Raw genomic sequence first — 20,909 nt, 5'->3', positions numbered from 1 at the left:
GCAGCAGCAAAGGGACACTACAGCAAGCACACATGCACACATGTAGTTGCACCATCTGCCTCTGCAGCTGGGCTTTGCAGTGTGGCAGTGCTCTGGCTCAGCCCCCACACATACAACACACATGTGAGGACATGGGTTCCTCAGTGTAACAGCAGTGAAGGGGAGGAAAGCTGGCTGAAGCACCAAAATCTCTCTAGCAATCTGTCATCTCTATGGAGAGCGCAACATGAATTAGAGACTGTTAATTTCATAAGATACATGTACAGTAAATGCTATTTTATGCATGATTTATAAAGTATTACAACAGTTGGGAAAATATCATGTCTAGCAAGAAAGCTGTTTAAGAAGGAACGCATTAATTAGAGGATATTAAAGGGCTGTATTTCCAAGAAGCCTACTGAGGAAGGATTGTTCTTGCTGCGTTTGCTTTTTGTATCCAAGAGACCAGGCAAAGAAGCTCAGAGAAGGGTTGGTAGGTCATCACAGTGACCTGAGCTAGCCACAGAGGTTGATTCTGAAAAGCAGGGAGGGAGAAGCTTGTTGCTGAGTCAGTCTGGCGGCTTCTCCCAGCCAGGCAGCACCTCTGGAAAATTTCCATGCACCCTCCAGAAGCGAGGGGGATCTGTTTCCAGCCAAGTTGCAGAGGTTATTTTGGAGACTGAAGCATCAAGAGCTGGAGCTTGGAGAGAAATCTCCTCCAGCCTTTCTGCTTAATGTCCTCCTGGTTAGGGGCACAAGGGGGAGAAGTAATCACACATCTCTCAAGAGCCCATCAGAGTCTGCAGATCCCAGCGGGTGCTGGAAGCACCAGACAATGAGCCATGCTTCAGGTCAAAGTGGGTGCTCTGGTTTTGGGTACTGATGCTGTTGTACAGTAGACAGAATGCCAAAGCTGTGCCCTTCTGCCACCTGACTTCTGTAAGGTGATGAGACTTAACAGCACTAAATAACTAGACATATACAGGGAGAGGAATTGGGGAAATAAAGATCAAAGCCTGCCCCACCCCCCCACTCTTTGCTGAAAGAAGCTCAAAATTGGCAGCTGACTGCGAAAAATAAAATAACATTGCAGGATTAATTTCCTTGCAATCCATCAGTGAGCTGGTGTCGATGGCATTGATAAACTGTTAATTACAAAATCAATAGCTATGAATTTTTACAGCTGTCAGAGCACTGAGGTGGAGGGAGGCTGCCTGACCATGTCCCTGAGGGTCAGCTGGCCTTCTAGAAGTCAGGCTTCATGTCAGGAGCCCTTCTCCAGCACTGCTGACATGGGGTACAGGGCAGGTGTGAGAACGGACAAGGCCCACTGCCTCCTCACTTAACTCTCTTCTTGCAGCTTCTAGCAGGAGCAGGAGGAGCAGGGCCCTCACAGGACCCATTAGTACAGAATTTGCTACACATCCCCTTGCCAGATCCACACCTTGTTCACTCTATCTCAGCACTAAAATGTATTGGGGGGAAAAAGGGGAAATAAAGTTTGGCCAGTCTGGGATGTCCTTAACTGAACATGTGCTGTATGCTAACCTGGACAGCTTTTCAATACACAGGTTGATCAATTTGTGTTCCTGAGGAAAGAGAACCTAGGAATGCCTAAGAAGGGAATGCTGGCTCTGAAGGGTAACAAGTTAAGTCTACAGCACCCCTACTCTGTCAAAAAATGGGTGATCATATTGTTTGGACTTGCCTGCTGCTCTGGGCATTAAGAATTCATTTCTCAGCTCTCTAAGATGCACCTACTAAAGACAGAGTTCACTTGAATTATCTTTGCCAGTCCCAGCAGGTGTGTCCTTGGTGCACTGCACTGAGGACTCAGATCAGCCACAGCTCTGGCAAGGTCAGCCTATTGTCAGCTTCTCCAGTGAAGAGCGAGTGAGCTCCCACTTCTGTTTTCATTTGTTTTAATTCCTCGAAACAAAGGGTCAATATACACGGGGCTGCATGGAAGAGAGGAAAGTCCCTAGAAGTTGGGTTGCATGAACAATTACACCCAGCAGGGATAGGGGAAATTCAGGAGTTTATCTATATGGGAGGCAAGGCAGAAAACAGGTCTAGGCAGCACAGGTGCTAATCTAAGTGCTCAGCTTTAAATCCTGTCTCTGACCCAAGGGAGCTGAGGCCTGGCCCAGAGGTAGTCCGCATTCCTACCATTTTAGGAATCAGCTGTTTGCATGCAAGCACATACATGCAGGTTCTGCAAGCTTACTCCATGTTAAAAATATACTAAGAAAAAAACCTTATATTAAAAGAGTGTGAAGGTTACATTAGAAAAAGACACTTGCCTTATTCTAGCTTCCTTATGTGTGTTGTGAGAGGCTTTAATGACGTGAAAAATGAGATCTCATCCTTTCATACGTTTCAATACAAATAACAAAGCAGGGGTTGTGTGGATTATGTTCCTACATAGCTGCACTTCTAGCTGCGCTAGGAGAAACTAGTGAAGTCAGAATGGCTTTTCCCATCCAGCTGAGAACATGCTTTGTCCTGTGCCTCCTGACCCTTTCCTTGGTTTCTTTACTCCACAGCACTGGAAGCAGAACCCCAAAGCAGCTGATGAGTGTTGGTTGTTCTGCGCTGTCTTTGCTCAGTGTTTCCCCACTCCTGATACAGACTCTCCCATAAGGCTTACCGTGAGCTTAGTCCTGACAGCACAGTGAGCAACATCAGCAGAGAGTGCTTCTGTTGCACCATGAGGAACTTGACAGCACCAAGGCTCAGGTCCTGCAGTACGTCTGCTCATAGCATGGGCCAGATAAATGTCCCGGTGTGGCACTTACCCTGTCACCACCACTACCTTAGCACTTCAGCCTCTCTGAGGAGCCCTCCTCCCTGTTTAATCTTGTGACCTTCCTGGTAGACAGGAGGCAGGTTCTTTAACAAGAGTTGATTACATTGCCAAAAGCCACCATCCCACAATCGAGAGAGGCCAGTCTTGGCCATCTGCCCATCCTGGTTCAGTGGCAAAGTGAAGGCAGCAATTAGAGGTAAAAAAGCAATATATGAGAAATTGAAAAAGGGACCTAGATAGCAATTTATATGAATCAGAAGTTATGAAGTGTAGAAAATCGATAAGGGAAGTGAAGGACATCGGAGGAAAATCCATGGCTGGAAGGGCTAAGGACAATAAAGAAGTTTTATAAATATTTAAGAAATAGAAGAAAAATGATCATTTGTAGGGGGGCTTTTTTCACCTGGAGATGATTAAACTATTAATAGCAGTGCAGAGGAGACAGAAGTCCTCAGTGAGTATTTCTGTCCTGTTTAGAAAAAAGAAGCATCATGTACCTGTGTCATATGAAGATGATGAAGACTTCTTAGTCTGTTGTTTATGGAAGAAGATGTTAGACATCTGTTAGGGACAAACTTCACAGAAAACAGCAGAGCTGGATAACTTGGCTTTAAGAGTTCTAAAATTGCTGGCTGAGGCCCATCTAGGGCAGATTAATGATTAACAAGTCTTACTATTTTGAGAAATTCAAGATGACTGGAAAAGTTCTAATGATGCACATATTTTCCTAGGTCTTATCTGATAATTTCCATGCTAGCCCGATGTGAACCAGGGCAAAATAAAGGGGAGAAAAAAAAGTGATGTTCAATTAAGACTTATAAAATGGTATTACAACTACTGCCAGTCAACACGATACTTTGGAATAGAGGTCTTGTCAAGCAAACCTGATTGCACTGTCTGATGAGATTACAAGTTTGGTTGATAAAGTTAACTGCATAGATATAATAGACTTAGGCTTTTATAAGGCACTTGGCTTAGCACCACAGGACATTCTCATTAAAAAATTAGCACTATGCAATATCAATAAAGCACACTTTCAATTGATTAGTAACTGGCTAGATGACAGATCTCAAAGTAGCATCAGTGGTGAATCATCCCTGAAGGAGGAGTTTTCTAGTGGAAATCCACAGGGATCAGTAAAAAACCAGATGCTACTGAACATTTTTATCAATGAGCTGTAAGTAATTTTTCTTTTTTTCTTTTAAATTGCTGCTGCTAAGAAGTATGGATGGCAAAGAGGAACAGAATGGTATAAAATGGTGAGGATAGGACAGCCTCACAGCATTCTGGACCACTTGCTTACACTTGAAGTAATGTATCTATAGCCAAGGAATGCAACTATGCAACAGGAACTTTATCGTGTCAGATGTAAAAAGACCTGGAGTCATAACACACAGCTCAACAAAGACCAGTATCTGGAGGCTGAACTCAAGCAGACTGACGTTATGGTGCCTTTTTTTTTTTTTAATGAGAGAATGATTAATTATTAGAGTCAGCTACCATGAAAGATGTAGATTCCCCCTCTTTTAATCCCTTCAGCTTTACACTGGGTGTCTTTCTGGAAGGCGGCTTTAGCCAAACACAGATATTGGACTCACTGCTGGGCTGCAAGGGTGAATTCTGTGACCTGCATGATGCAGTTCAGCAAGATCTGATGTGAGACAATGAGACTCAAGGGATGTAGAGGGAGCCCTCGTCACACAGTAGCTTTAGCAGTTTCCCTTTCGGAAGGGACTAGTGAGCTAATACATGTCTGGCTTTTGTGCAACATCAGTGCAGCATAGAGCACCTCTTGTGTCTCTCACAGCCTGCTGGACTGAGCGCTGCAGCCATCCCCAGACTAAGATGGAAGGCACTGGGCTGAGGACCCTGGCCTTTCTCATCCTCTTCACTAGAGAAAACAGAACAGGCTTCTGCCAGCATGTCTTACTCTCTACCATCCAGATCCACACTGTCTCCCAGTTAAAGGGCAATTCAGTGTCTGTGGTCACCGAACAGCTCCAGGACAGAACCAGGCAGCCCCAATCCCACAGCTTTTTGTGGGATTTGAAATTGGGACCAGGGTTTCCCTGTTTGCTGTAACTGACCAACACTACGGAAGTGGATGCAGGCACGGCCCACATCCCGTTTTCTGAACTCACGGCACTGGAGTCAGCTTGCTAATGGAGAAGGGTTCCACAGCCTTTCTTTTACTGCCAGAAACCAGTGGCCAGCCCATCCCTGCCTGGCTCCGCTCCCTAATACAGGGCTGGAGCACAGTTGGGGCTCTAGCAGCAGCAAGCCTCATTTCTCCCTGCTCTCCAGCTTAGGTCCTGCTCTGTGGACAGAAAGGAGCTTTGAGGATGTTGCATGACACAGACAGAGCACAGTCTCAGGCACTAGGCTCTAGTTTCCTCCCAAGCCAGATAACAGCGTGGGCCTTGACTTGTGAGGCTGGCTGGGCCAGGGCTGTACCTGAGTTGGCGAGGGCCAGAGCTTTGAGCGTGACAAACTCCTCCTTTTCCACCTTGAGCTTCTTGTAGCGGCGCACCAGTTGTAGGATGGCCAGGTAGAGCTCCAGCAGCCCTGTCAGACGAGAGTGCTCTTCATCCATGATGTAGTCCTCAGCATAGACAAGCTTGTCCTCATACGGCAGGGAGCGGTACACAATGCCCAGGATGAGGATTTCCATCCAGGCGCTCTGCAGGAGGCTCATTTGGTCCCCAAGGGAGAGGTTGGAGAACCCTGACAGAACAAAAGACAAGCAGGGTCAAATGGGTATGCAGCAAAGTCTCTAGGAGCCTGGGGTCCTTAGTTTCCCTGGGATTCACCGCAAGCACTCTCCCCCATGGGCTGCTGCTTTCAAAAAGAAAAAAAGCTTACTAAAGAGACCCTGTCTCTGTGGCAATCAGCACACGTGGACCCTACCCGTCTCGTCGCTCCCATGCCCACCCACAGCCTTACACAGGAGTCTTGATGCTCTGACTGCATTTATGGCAACCCAAGGTTAATGATAACCTCTTTTTAATTATCTCTTGCTTCTTCTATAGCAGCGTTTTGTACCTGTTTTCATCCTGCTCACTGTTCCTTTGTAGTTTTGTGCTGCAGCCTATTTAGTCTGCCCCAGCTGACCAAAGAGCAGAGAAGAGCTCCAGATAGCAGAAAAGAGGGCTTCTGATGGGATAGGAGGGAATGACACAGGCCTGAATTACAAGCATACCATAATCTCTCATTTTAGCCAACATAAGAAGAGGCCCTGCCACAACAGAGCACTGGAATATATTCAAAACATGAATACATCTGTGAACAAAATCCTCTTCTATTCCTCATCACTCCCTGAGCTCCACACCATCAGCTTTCTGCACCTCACAGCCAACAACCCTACCCAGTGTCAAAAATACCTTTATGGTGCCATACAAGTACCTAAATCAGAGCCAAACCCAGTAGCAATGGAACCAGCACCCAGCAGTGAACCAAGTCATTCTCCTCAAATACAGAAAGAGCAATCACCATCTGGAGAGAGACCCCCCTGACAGCCCCAGAGCCCACTTGAGAAAGTGGAGAGGCCGAAACACAGAGGTGCTGTGTGCCCCGAGGGAAAAAAAAGTGCATGGGAAGGAAAGCTGTGTCTGTTATGTCCTCAGTACCAGGCACCCTTGAAGGCCAGACCATGAAAGATCCTGGGGGATGGGCACTGTGCAACAGCCATTACAGATAGGGATGCTGAGCACAGTGGTCCCATCTAGGCAGCTCCTGCCCACCACTGACAGGCAGTGACTGTGCCTTTTGGCAGCTCCTTGCATCTAAAGGTCCCCAGGGCTGTGAGAGAATGGGACACCCAGGCACCCCTCAGCTGGGGGGGCAATGCTCCACCAGCCTCCCCTGCCAGTTTTCTCCCCAGATGCTTATTAAGCCTCGGGGCTCACCAAGAGGCCTGCGAGCTCATTAGACTCTGCCCAGGAGCCTCCCAGTCCCACAGGCTGTGTGCTAGGCTCAGCAGGACTCCTTTATCCCACAGCCCTCCCTGCTCACAGTTCTTGGCCCCGCACTGGGGCCTAGGTAGCCAGCCACCATGATGATCATTTGATTTCTCTTGTTATCAAGTTGGCAATTAACAAAAGAGCTGATGATTGCTATATTGACTGACTGTGGGTTCTCTTTTTCTATCTGCACTATCTCTGCTGGGGAAGGGAAGGCAGAAGGGTGGGTTAGTGGTATTTATTTATCACTATGCCATGTTTTGTGTTTGTGTTGCCAGGGGAAGCAAAGGGTGATAATGGCCTGGCAGCCCTTGGACATCCAATTTCCCTTATCAGGCCACTGAATAGAAAAGAGGCCCGAGGCCACATTAATTAACAGATACCAATCAGCTGTCACGTGTTGTGTGTGCAAGGTCTGAGGGGAGCAGTGGGTGGGAGGGAAGAATCAATAAACCATTGGGGAGGAGTGCCAGAGGGAACAGCTAAAGAGGAGTCCAGGCTACTGGAGAGAAGAGCTGCAAATCCAGCTCCATGACTGTGAGACTGATTCCTGTACAGCACAGCCTGAGCTCCACGTAGCCCTGCACCTGGTGAATCCCACCCCTTGCTCAGGCTGTGAGTACTTCAGGGGTGCCTCATCCTTTGCCTCACCCTTCTGCCCCTTACCTCCTGCAGTCAGTACTGTGCTGCTCCTGAGTGCAGCCCTCCTGACTGAGTCCAAGTGCAGGCTGATGCAGCTCAAAGGCTTGGGATTCTGTCTCCCCAGGTCTCCCGCTTGCTGCACAGGGAACTGATGAGATTAGCCCTGAGAGAGGGGTAATGGTGCTGTGCACAGCCACTGTCACAGTCTCTAGCACCTGGAATCTCTCCTTTGGTCACTCCTAGCTCTGACCATGGAGAACAGCCCAGCATTTAGGCTGCTGCCTTAAGTCCAGTTTCTGGGTCAGTCACGTGGCCTTTTTGCATCTTTGTTCCCCATCTGGATTACAAAAGGGGTTATGCCATCACCTCACTGCAGTCTGCCAACAAAATTTGTTAAAGATTGAGAAACAGTCATGTAGTAGAGTGAGAGGATTCGGGACAGACATGGCTTATGCTTTCTGCTAGAGAATAAAGTAGAAAAATTGACTTAACCCTAGCAGTAGCTTGTACATCCAGTATCTCTGTTAATCACTCTTTCCCAGAGGCAGTTATGGCAGGTGGGAATTGCACAGGAGAGACCATGCTTTACCCTGTGCCAAGGAGAACAGAAGAGCTAGCTGCAATTGCCCTACCCACCTGGGAAAGCCTCCTGCCAGAAGCACTCCAAGGTAGCCAAGGACTCCAATTCCAGCAGGCGGGCATGAGGGAGGGAGTGCTGTAGTGCCAAGCCTGGACTGGAAACATCTGACAGAATTGGGACCCTTTTTCTCCAGTGTTTACACATGTAGAATGCAAGGGCTGGAGGACTGTGCCTGTATCATTGCAGTCTGTGCAGACAAGGGAAGATCATATAACCTGGGGTCTCCCATGCTATAAAACTTGAGATCAGGAAAGGTAGATGTTAATGTCACCTGTCCAAAACCACAGGCTTGCTATTATAGGTTTATGACACTGGAGAACCTCTAGTTGTGAAATTCAACTGCCTCGCCATGTTACAGCTCCCAGGAATTGCTAGAATCCAGCCCTTTTGCATTCCTGAGCTGTTTGGTGGCACAGCATCCAGAAAGTGCCCTTAGTGATCTGTTTCTTGCTGCTTTTCTCAGGTCTTATCCTGAAAGGTGCTGAATGCTCCACTACCATCCCTAGGCTCCCAAAAGAGGACCTTCTGTCTCTAGCACAGAGCTGCATGCATGTTTCCCTCCTTCCCAGGTGCAGCTTGAGAAAAGCTGCTTTATTTGCAATAGCTGATGTGACATTCAGGTTTATTTTTTGTGATTTTTTTTTTTTCCAGTGGTTTGGCAGTGGGAGCTCCCAGAATTAAAAAAAAAAAAAGTCACATAATTTGTGGCAAGTGGAGTTCATAATCTGTTAATTTATTATCATTTCTGTCATCCTGGAGGGCCATTAGCAGAGGTAATAAAGGGAGATGTAATTATAGGATCTGAGGCCACTCCAGACACAGCTGCTGTCACTCCACTTGCCATATTTCATTCTGTGCTAGTACTATCGTCTTCCTAGTGAGAACGGCACAACAGCTACCCTGGGAGAGCCTTCGACGTCACCCCTCGACAGAAGTCTTGTCTCCCTGCACCAAGGCATGCAGAAAAGGTAGATGTTGTTCAAAGACAATTAGCACAGGGGGAGGGTGAGTAGTGGGCCTCATACAGAAGGGGACAACTCCACAATGGCTAAGCGTGGCTTTTGAGCTAATGGCTAATAAGGCTATTGAGCTAATAACATTTTCTAAACACCATTAAATCATGCTTTCTTGTTATCATAGGAGAGTGTCTTTAAGCTTAACTGATCTTATTTGCTAACCCTGTGGGGCAGAAGTTTGTGCTGACAACTGGGATCCCGAAGGGTTGGTATGACTTTAATGTCAGACTGTTCTTTAGCAATTCCAGTGTGAACACAAGGCAGGGATATGTGACTTTTGTTCCTTTGTCCATCTCGCTCTGTCCAAGAGTTCATGCACATGGGAAGCAATGTCCTGTTTTGCTGAAAATCCTTGGAAGGCAGAAATATGGGGCATGGATAATCTAGACACCTGGCAGCCTCCTGGCCCTGCCCTGCTCTGCCCCCTTGCTGCCTAACTCAGTATGTTTCATACTTGTTTCAGAACTATAGGGTATTTTGTTCCATTTTTATGAACTGTCTTTTATTATGTTTGTTTCTCGGTACTGCTCCCTTGTGTAACAATCCCTGAGCTCCCTCCTGTACACACAGTCCTGTTATAATATAATAGTGCTGCTGGTCTGAACTGTGCCAGGCTGATGGCTGTTACCATGTTGCAGGGCCTTTGACAGGAAAAGAAAATACACAGAGAAAATTGAGATGATGGCAGGTATGTCCTGCCTGTCAGAAAGGAGAGGAAGAGTCCCTTTCAGAGTGCAGGAGTAATCTCTACTATACTTCTGTTCTGGGATAATATCACCATGGCAGGTTGGAAAACTCTGTAGGAACTTGGAGCTGAGCATCCCACACTCATCCCACAGCCACAAGCTAGGGAACTACAGCTGGGCACCCTGCATGAACAGAAATAGCCAAGGTTAAAAGAACATACAACAGCACCTCACTGGGCAGCTGTAGCAGCTAATTGCATTGCATTAAAACCATTTCTGTTAACACCCCAAGTACTGGGTTAGTAGAGCAATCCAGGCTGAGTTCCCTAATCACCACTGTAACCCCACTTGTGATGAATCAGCCCCAGATGGATTCCAGCACTAGTGACGGGTGTAATCCCTGCAGGTACTGCAGATCTCATGTAAGAAGAGCACCACTGAGATTAGCTTCTACTCAGAAACACTGTCCTGAAAAAGTTTCTGCAGATTTTATAGTCCTACCACGTAACAGTCTGTATTCCATATAGCCCAGGAAACCACTAACTCCTGAGTTGCAGGAGAAATAATCCCTCTGAAAAAAGAGAAGCAGCCACCAAAAAGCCAGAAGAGGAGCTACAAAGAGAAGCAAAATACATGGAGAACTAAACTGTCTGATCACTCATGCTAAGGTGCCTCACCAAACAAGGAAGAACTTAAAGCCGAGAAGCAAAGCAAGAGAACACAGACCCATGCAGTGGAAGACACAGACAATGTGCAATATGGGTTAAATCCTGTGATCCTACAGCTGAGCCTCAGATATTCTCCTGACACAAAGAAGGGGGATAGAGGGCAGGAGATAGCAGTAGTGAGCTGCTCATAGTGAGTGTCTGAAGCAGTCTTTGGAAAGCAGCCACGTAAACCCTAAGGACATCCCCTAAGTTCCCTGGCCAACCTTCTCCACACCCAAATCCAATCTATCTTTTTTGGGGGGACACAGGGAACTAGAGAGAGGGGGCATTTTCCCTTCCCAGTCCAAATCTTTGTCCCCAGAACCCTCCTGAGGGACATGTCTGCTCCTTCAGCCTGGGTCCATCCTACCTGCAGGTGTGAGACACTTGCTATGTCACTCAATCACACAGGCACCCTCATTGGTTATAGTCAGTGAGCCTTCAGAGACTACTCACATTGCCAATAAGGTGTCGTCATTATTTGTCAGCAGAGAAGCCTGAAGATTCACTGACAATACTGAGTATGTCCTCCATCCCAATGGGACTTGTTCTGTGATGAATCCAGTATGACAAAAACTTTCCTGAGTCTGGGCAAGAATGCCCACTACAGACAGGGTGGGTACCTGCCTTGTTGTTAGTAGTAAAGTCCAGTCACTGCCATAACATTTATTCATCTATACACACAACAAAATCACTGAAGTCCACCGTACCATCCCAAGGGCTGTTTCCCAAGTGCTTTCACTGTGCCACTCGATGCCAGGTACAACTGAGAACTTTTATCATATCATCTCGAAGCCTTCTGCATAATCCCAGGGCACACACACATACAGTCATCAATTGATGTACCTACACCATAGGCTATATTGCAGTTTGTTACCAATAAGAACCCACCACGAGCCATTTTCTGTGAGAGTGATTTCCACCCATCACTATATGTAAAAATCCTGGGTGACGACAAAACTGATAAGCACAGTGGTAAGTAATAGCTCCCTTTGCTGTTCATGCTTATATCCTTGTAATTCCTCCTGTTTACCTGGGATGTGCTTTGCCCAGCCAATGATCACCACCAGTTCCCTGTCTGCCAGGTCACAGAGGGTTGTCAGGGCTTTGATGTCACTCTCTGGCATGGTTGGATCAGGCATGGCATAAATCTTCTCTGGCTCAGCCACCAGCAAGTGGGAGACGATCTTAGTCACTGCACATTTCAAAGGAAAAGTTGTTGTTGTATCTCTCATGATATATAACAGTAAAGAGTCATAACAGCCCTTTCTAGAAGGACCTTCCTGGGATATGACATGACTATAGAGCCCAGAGGACCTCAGAAATTGTTTTGGTCACAACAGGAGAAGACTACACTGCAGCTACACAAGCTGTAGTGATCTGCCTATGCCAAACCAGCTCTGTACAGGGATGACAAAAGCAGGAAGCTACTGTAAGCTTGTCAGCCATTGTCTCAGGTAGGTCCAACAAGGGGAGGAGGAGGCATGAATAATCAGTTGGTGCGGGGTGTGGAAAAGTTTAGAGAACTACGGGTAGTATGGAAGAGAGAAATCGGCATGGGACCAGTTTTGTTAACATAACTTGGATACAGGAAAATATCAGAATATCACTAAATCGATTTACATAATCTCCTAGGAAAGGTCTGGTATTTAACCCTAGGTACAATGAATATAGCACCTGAGCTGTACCTTAGGTGTACCTAATCTACCTCTGCACTATGATCATAAAAAAAAAAAAAAATTGTAGTGCTGGTGACTGATACGGGAATCAGAAGTGACAACTGCTCCATTGTAGGTTTTGGGAGGCCAATAAAAAGAAACAGTGGTTGCTCAGAGGACCACAATTCAAGACCAATACATACATGGCTTTTTAGCTGGAGGAGGGATCTGTAGGCTCAGGTAAGTGCTACTCTCAGAATCCAGTCTCCTCTTGTATTTCTGACGGCCTCCACGGACTCGATCCAGACGAACACCTGCAGGTAAAAACAAGATAAATCCTCATGATTCCTTAGTGCCACGGGGAACCTTGACATGCAGATGCTAAAATTTGCTAAGTAAGATGTTCCCCACACTCCAGGGAGCTTCCCTCTCCCAAACACTTGAGATCTCAGCTGAACCCAGCAATCCCAATAATACCAGCTAGACTGCCTCCAGCTCTAACCATGCTGCTGTGAGCTTTACTTTTATTCAAAACATTAATGAAGATGGAAATTAACCCATTCAAACCCTTGAATCACCATCAATCTGATGGGCAAATGACAAGCTTCAGACCTCAATGACCTCTAGATGATCTTGCTTTTAAAAAGAAAGACTTTAAATGTCAATCAAACCTGCAGTTATAAAAATAAGCTTTTAGATTGTTCTTAAAAATGAGAAGTTAAATGTTCTGTGACCTCTCACTGTTTATATTTGAAAAAAGTGACCTATGGGAAATAGATTATGAACTATGAATTCAACAAAGATGTTTCAGCCTTGATCAAGTAAGGCAACTGTAATAAAAGTAGAACCCAAATAAATAGAAACAACCTCTACTACAATAAAGCAATGATAAAGCTGAAGTAGGGAGACACTGAAGAATTTGTTGCAGCTCTTTCAAAATACAGTGAATCAAACTGCAAATAGCACACTGAAAACAGTCCCCAGTGACTGGGAAACACCAGTGACTGTCACCATGCAAAAAACCATAGCAGCATCAATAGACCAGGAACAGCAGCTGAACTGCTGTAACAGTACAAAAATACAATATTAAAAACAAATTGTGAATAAAGCCATAGATATTTGTCCAATTGTCACTTCTTTCTGGCCAGCCATATGGTCTCTGGTAATCAGTTCTTGTGAAATTGGGGTAATTCAGTCTTGCTGGGAGAAACAGCGATTGCAAAAAAAAAAAACCCAAAACTTTCAAGGTAAATGTAGGAGCATTCAAATAGAATAAAGATTTGAATTTACACTATACAAGTACTTCCTTAGAAACACACATGAGAAACACACATTATCTAGTCTGATCACAGAAACCAATTATGCGATACACTTACTAATCACATCGAGCCATTCATATTTTGCAATCAATCCACTGCATAAACACAAACAACTAAAAGCAAACACTCCAAAGCAGTTTTGAAGTGATGCTTTTTGAACAACTTGTACACCTGAAAAAACCTGCAGTCTGCTGACAAATATTCTACCCTAGAAAGAGGCATACGTCTGTCCCTTACACTGCGCGTTTCAATGCCACATTTGCTTACTATGTCATGGAAAAGAGAAAGCTTTTACTGTAATGCTCACACCAGCCCCACTTGCACCGCACAAAACCGTTACTTGCCACAACATCTAGATCCTGATACTCTTCACGGCTGGAGAACCCAAACCAGCTTGACTGACAGACAGTACTAACAGCCCCACAACAGCAAGAATAACCAACACCAACCAGGCCAACAGCACTCAGCACTGTCTGACAGCAAAATCTCTCTGGCAGTAGTAACACCTACATGGAGGTCTAGGTGCCATTACCTGTAAGCCATGGTGCGTGGGGACAGAGGCTTATAGGTATGATGTTATTAATGCTATATAGCTACTTCCTTTTAAGAGTCCTGCTGCTCCCATTGAGCAGGAGAAGCAGGAATGAGCAGGAGAAGCAGGAATGAGCAGGAGAAGCAGGAATGAGCAGGCCTGGAGCTCTCCAGAGCAAAGGAACTGCTGCTGCAAGTGGCTGCTATGGGAGGATGGCAGACACTGGAAGATGAAGAGAAAGACATGAAGCAGAATAGGTGAACTCAGATCAAACTGAGTAGTTTCCTTCCCCTGCCCCATTTTCCGTTTCAGACTCTGTGTGGAGAATTCACTGACATCCCTAAGCATAAGCACCACCTTTCTCCTCCATTACATGATAGTGTTTCTGAAAATGTTGCCCATTGCCCAAATATTGCTTCTTTTACCTCCATTCCCAGCAGCAGGTAGTCTGTGGGCAAGACTCCCTCCTGGGAGTCCCAACACGTTCCAGAGAGTGATTTCAGAAAGGGCAGCCAGGGAATCCCAAACCTGAGATTATCTAGGGACATCCCTCAGGAACAGCACTAAAAAAGTTCTAGATGAGGCAGGAAACTTTCATTTCCGTCCATGATTTCTTTCCCTCTATAAACGTGCCCTGGTTTCTTAAGAAAGACCACCTCTATTCCATGCTCTGCTGAATGAATGACACATACCTAAAAGCCAGGAGAGGAGGGAGACACACAAATTTCAGGAACTGCCAGTAAACCAAGTAACCAGGTGTGAAAATTAAAAGGGTCAGGAATACACTGTTCAAGGATTATGGAGGAATCCAGAACAGGCTGCAGGACTTCAGGCCTGAATCACAGCTCCCCAGGGCCCTCACAGAAGAAGGGTCACAGGGGGGTCCATTCCTTCACACCAGTGGGCAGGATGTCATTGATGCAGGGAGATGCCATTCTCAGCCCAGGAGAAACCAACACACAGCCCCCCAGGATGCTTTCGCTGTGCAGTTTGATAAGCAGCGGAGAGGGGGGACTGGGAGGGGTAGGGAGGAAATGAGGGATGGAGCTCATTTCCTTCTCCCAAGGAGAAGCATGCCATCCTCCTGTGCTTGGCAGAGGGATGGCTGCACAGGTTGCAGCAGTATTAGGGACCCTCAATCAGATTATAAGGACACAAAGGACTTAAGTGCATTAAAAAAAGATAAGAGAGATGCAGAGAGATTTACCCTCCATCCCTCCTTCCCGCACTGAGCAGATAGAGGTCTATTTGCCCAAGGACTTTGGGTTGTTAATTTTGAACAAGTGTTTGTCCTCTTCTTGTTCCCCATCCTGTGTGACACTCCTTGAGGCAAATGTTTTCAATCAGCATTTGCAGAGCCACTATTCTACCCTGTCATCATCGCTCCAGCTGCAGAGCCGGTGAATAGGCTGACCCCTATGTAGTGCATCCCAGCGCCAGTTTCTGAGTGCAGCGACCTGCAGGTGCTACAGCAAACAAAAGCACTTCAACCCCTGAGTCCCTGACTGTGAGCCTCCAGACATAAGCATCATGGCAAAATCCCTTCCCCAAAGATCTGACAGCCTAATGGGTCATATCTAGATGGAAGGAAAGAGCATGGCCAAAAATCAGGACCTAGTACTGAGCTATGGTATTCAGGTGGCTTGTTAATGCCTGCTGTTCTACTTTGATTTCCTCAATGGCTGATTTTAAGATAGGCAGGCTGGTTACAATGCAGCTCTGAGAGGGACACTAAAGGACATTAAAATGGAGTGGGGAGGTGCAGTGGGTGAGCTCAGAGAAGCAGCATGAAGGAAAGCACCGAGCAGAGAAGAAATGGACTGGGATGTAAACAGATATGAATGGAAGTGAGAGAGTGTAAGGAGAAGAGAGATGAGAGAGAGAGAGAGAGGGCTGGAGCAAGGCTGAGTGGTACATACACTGCAATCCCATGGGCAGATTTCACACCAAACGTGCAGCCACCTGAGCTTTAACTGCAAGGTGCAGTGGCCACTTACGAGATGCAGCTGGTCTGTACTGAAGACTCTTACATAGGATTTGGTGCCACAGCCTGACAACAAGACAGCAGCAAGAGAAAGCAGTTGCCTTCCAGCTCCTGCACAAACCCATTTCTCACATGGATCCCAACTGGCCAGTTCCCAGGAGAGAAGGCACTCATCCTACAAAACTGTCACCACCATAGGCACGCCTGGATGCCCCTTCTTGACGGTATCAGCACGGAGGGGCTGCTAGAGCAGCAAAGAAGGAAGGGCTTAATACACAATATGAGATGCAACAGTATAGGGCAAAGTTTGAGAAGTACCACCCCTTGATAACCTACCTTTTTGGCAGCTGCTTCTTCACAAATCAAGGCTATCTGTGCTGGAAACATCCCCTCTCCTCCCACTCCCCTGTGTTGCAAGGAAGTGCTGCTGTTCATTAAATCTTGTTACACTTTGAGGGACCCTGCATAAGCATCCTGTCTGACCCAGGTGTGGAGCTGACCCCGGTGCCTGCCATAGGGACTGAGTCCCAGCTCACCAGCATCATGCTCTCAGCTCCCCAGCCTGCCTGAGCCCCCTCTGACCTAGCAGGGAGGAGGGCAGGGCCAGGACTTCTGCAGGACTTTTCGGCTCAGCATGCTGCCTGGGGTAGGGATGTCAGTTTTCTAAGTGTCCTGTGGGTGCCACTCGTGTTCCAAGCGCTCTTGCAGACAGGTCTGTGCCAGCACCAAGCCTCTGCAGTGGGAGAGCTGATCTGCTGATCTGTTCAAGCTCCCTGCATTTCTCTGACATGCCCCTCGGAGAGACGTCTGCCCGACAACTTTGGGATCAGATGTCCCCTTGCTGACTTGATAACATCAGGCTTTGGGGTTTTTTTCTTAATGGAAGTAAAATAATTCCAGCTTTTTTTAAAAGCTGGACCCAGGCCGAGTCTGTCGGAAGTAAAAATAGCCAAGTATGCAGAGGCGACAGCACACAGAGTCAGGTTTAGTTTCTCTTTTATTTTCTGGGGACTAAAAATACTCTTAAAAGCTCTGTGAAGCTAAGCCCTGGCCAGCGGGAAATGCAGTCTAGGCCCAATATCAGCTGTCGCGTCAAATTACTAGCCTCACCTCACTTTCCATTGAGTCCTATCACATGCCCGTGAACTGATAGGAACAGAAAGATCTGTCTTGCCAAAAGAGCTAACGGAGGAACCAAGCTACAGGGCTTGCACAGTACAATATGTGTCTAGACCAAGAAGGACACAACCAAAGGGAACACAAGGCAAGTGCTGGCCAGGGAGCAGTGCCTGCAGGGCTGCTTTTGCTGAGCTTCCCTGATATACCAGCCAGGTCCTGTGCCCACTGCCCACCTAATCCTTGAGCTGCAGTTTCGGCATCAATGCAGCCTGCTTGCTCTCCCAGGGTCTGAGCTGGGGTTGTGCTCTGCAGCTAACAGAGATGCCCGGGTCCCCAGGAGCTGCAGTCTAAAGTACATGGATTGGCACTGCCCAAGGAAGCTGGAAGGCATAGGCTAAGAGCAGAGAAGAAAGGAAGGGAGAAAGGTTGTGCCCAAGGTGTCTCCTACAGAACCTCCCTCCCCCTTTTTGCTCTGAACTTCAGGAGAGACAACAGGGCATAGTGATGGGATGAGTGAGCCAGGAGGAGGCCTATCAAGGAAACAGAGAGCAGCAATGACCATAAAAGTTGGCTTGCCAAGATTGGGAAAGAAATAGACTATAAGGAAAGGCATCTCGGTCTAGCGAGAATGGAGAGGCTGCAACCTGGCTAGGCTCTCTTTTGTTACTCTGAGATTCCAGCATGAGAAGGGGAAAAGACCCCTTTATACCATTAGGCTCTTATACTGCTGCAAAAAGAGGCCAGCCCCTGGAAAATCTCCTGGTAGATGACTGGTGCAATTACCCAACTCATTTGAAACACAGGAAAGCGACTTGAGGGTCGCACATCAGCATGGCCAGAAAAACCCAGTGACTAGCATGGTGCAGGTCAGCAAGTCTGGAAGTGACACCTGCAATGGGAGGGTGGGGAACTAGCCGGGGAGGGGGGCAGTGGAGTTGAAAAATCCACCTCCTGTGTTACAAGGGCCTACAGAGAGATTAGATCAGTTCAAGGAGGATGTTGCAGCCTGCTCCACTTTTGATGTTTTCAGGGGTATGTTAGTTGCGTAGGAAAGCTCCTTTGCTGTCTGTCTGGCTAAAGAGTCCCTGGACTCAGAGGGACAGGTTAGCCCTGTGATGCCTGATGATACCTGGTACCAGAGGCTGTCACATGCCTTGGAGCAGTGACACAAGGCATCCTTCCTCCTCACACACAGAAACACAAGCAGCATGTCCCAGGTGGTTGGTCCAAAGCATACAGGATCTGGCATAACCCACACAGCTTGCAAACCAACCCTTCTCTGCCAATGCCAGCTGCATGGCTGCCAACTCTGCAGAGGTGTCTCTGCAGCATTAGCCATTGTTGTCTCTCAAATGTACAGCTTCCTTCCCATGGTGAGCCCCTCTCATCTCGCCCCCCAATCACCCTGGAAAGTCAGGAATTAACAAGGGCTTCAAGGGTAGATGGGAATAAAGAATACCTCAGTACCTTGTTCAGCTCTCTGTAATAACCCCCACACCCACCCTGTGTTCATGGTCCATGCAAATGTTCTCCTTTGATTGTCCTTCCCGAAGCAGGACAGGAGGTCTATTGGCTATGTCACCCATGGCAGCAGTGCCTGCACAGCAGCAGGCTGAGGGGCACTGTGTGAAAGGAACAGATGGAGGCACGTGCCTACCTTTCACAAGAGAACCTAAAAGATGACAAAGCCCCAGCCCCACTGACTTTCCAAGAGGTAGGGATCAGAGCTAAATCCCCAACGGGGTGTTTTCTGCCTAGAGGAACCTGCAGCCCTGGGTGTGGTTTAACTCACCTTACTTTAGACTTTGATAGCTCCCTTCTGCACATCTGGGCTCCCTTGACAGGCAACAGAGAGAAGCAGGCACCTGCACATTCATCTCACCGGCCAGACACTTACCTGAGGAGGAGTGATGACAGATACTTCTATCCATTGACTACCAAGGGAACTCCTGCAGGGTCAAACCAATGCTTTCTCTAGCCCAGTTTTCTGTCTCAGTCTGCTTAGGTAGAGCGTATAAGCCTTTTGGAACAGGTAGAGGAGCATAAGCATGGACCAAGAACCAAATTTTTAGATATGTGACACAATGGAGAGGCCCTCACCACTGCAGGGAGAGAGGCCTGCTTGTGACGGAGATTTAGTGACTTAGACCCACCAATACAGCTTGCTGATGCTTTGACCAGCCTCTTAGAGCAACTCTGCTTGGGCCTTGCAGCCTTGAAGTCTCTCCTGAAGTCCTCACCTCAGCAGTGGCTTTTCCAACACTAAGAACTAGTGTACACATTATTTAATTCTTAAATTAGAACAGCTATGCCAGGCAATTCTGAGTAAAGACCCTCTCAGGATACCCTGCAGCCCAAGGGCTGGCACAGTCTTTGAGGATGAGTCAGAGGAAGGAATTGAGAATCTCAGCAGAGCTGAGTCACTGGTGAATGCAGGTCACCAGAGGCTGTGAAAATGTTGATGCACATGCCTTAAATTACTGTAGAGCAGTGGGACATACATTCAGTCCCACCCCACTCTTGCTCACCTCAGAGGTTCTTACCTACTGTGCTGTCAGAACTGCCTAAAAGCTTGTAGCACAATGGTTGGGGTCTACACATCCCTGGATGGTTGCAGCTTTTATCAGCTTCCTCTTTTCTGTACATGTTATAAGAACACTAAGCACAATTTCTGGTGACAGAATGCACAAAGTGTTTATCATAAACCTGTGTAGAGGTGATGCCTCTCTGAATCCATACAGACATACATCAATGGAGCCTAGACTTCATGCTTGATAGAATGGAAACTTAGTTAGGTATGGCAAGAACCTAGGCAGATTAATAATTCAAAATGAATGGGAGGAACCAAACTAAACAGATTCATAATCCATTGGATATAGCAGAAGGGGTGGGGAGGGTCCTGGATGCACCAGTCTTACGGCCAGAAAACAGATACCAAGTGCCATCAGCCCAATGAGCAATTTGTGGACAGCCCATCCACTGGAAGCCTCCTCTTTGGAGAATTACCATCGCCCTGCCAAAGGCAGCACATACTCTGTGTCATGCCATCACCCAGCCCAGCTCCAGCCGCATCACAAATGCTCAATTCATGCCTCAGAAAATTGTTGGGTGTGGATGATATAGACATCAAGATCCCACTCACTGCACCTGGAGATCCTGTTTCAAAGGACAGGGGTTTGCCTGTCTGTTTTTAAATACAGGGGTATTTTAGAGAAAGAAAAATAATTTTTCATTCTCTTTTTTTCGTTTGGATGCCTCCAATAGTGATATTTCTGGCACCGGCTAGAGGCAGAATACTCTATAAATACAAAGCCATTAAATCGTATGCAGCAGCAACCTGATCGGGGCTGCCTTTTAATTTCCTGACATGAGCTGGCCACTAACCCAATTACCCAGAATCCCCGGAGGAGCCCTCATCCTTCCCAGGAAGCACAAAGCAAGAACCTGAGCATATTGCAGGGATGTCAGCTGAGCTTTCACTGAAATCAAATATCTTTTTGAGAACACATGGTCTGGAAGCAGAGATGGGGGCAGGAGGGAGAAGGGAGAGGTTGCTCGAAACACTGCTCCATTGAGAGATTCTTCCACTTGAAAACAGAAATGAAACACCCTCCATTTGGTTATGTTGCTGAAAAGGAGCTCTGCTGTTGATTCAGTTATCTGGATTTTAGTGAAGGATGAAGGCAAAGTTACTAAGTAGAAGTAGTTTGAGATTACCAGTGCTTGGAATCCCTTGTTTAGATACTAGATGACTGCACCCAATTTACAACATCACAGAGCCAGGCCTGCCCAGGGTGACAGATTTGTTTCCTTGGGAAACAACGACATCAGCCACTGGCTGCAGCTGGTAAGGGAAACA

At 47.0% G+C, this 20,909-nt stretch overlaps 1 protein-coding gene across 3 annotated transcripts in view; it reads right to left on the bottom strand.

Annotated features, from left to right (window-relative positions):
• The window catches only part of ESRRB (estrogen related receptor beta), a 134,519-nt gene that overhangs the window by 5,517 nt on the left and 108,093 nt on the right, over positions 1 to 20,909 (bottom strand). For 2 of the 3 annotated variants that reach the window (XM_075503299.1, XM_075503298.1), the window contains exons 4-6: positions 12,300 to 12,410; positions 11,472 to 11,633; positions 5,243 to 5,512 (exon numbers count right to left, since the gene is read on the bottom strand). In XM_075503299.1, the coding sequence (XP_075359414.1) occupies positions 5,243 to 5,512; positions 11,472 to 11,633; positions 12,300 to 12,410 (543 nt within the window). The remainder of the gene's footprint in view (positions 1 to 5,242; positions 5,513 to 11,471; positions 11,634 to 12,299; positions 12,411 to 20,909) is intronic. The other variant, XM_075503300.1, reaches the window with a different exon arrangement.

Source organism: Mycteria americana, chromosome 5, assembly GCF_035582795.1.
Source record: "Mycteria americana isolate JAX WOST 10 ecotype Jacksonville Zoo and Gardens chromosome 5, USCA_MyAme_1.0, whole genome shotgun sequence".
Lineage (NCBI taxonomy): Eukaryota > Metazoa > Chordata > Aves > Ciconiiformes > Ciconiidae > Mycteria > Mycteria americana.
Note: the sequence above shows the minus strand (reverse complement) of the source record. Positions and strands in the feature narration are given on the sequence as shown.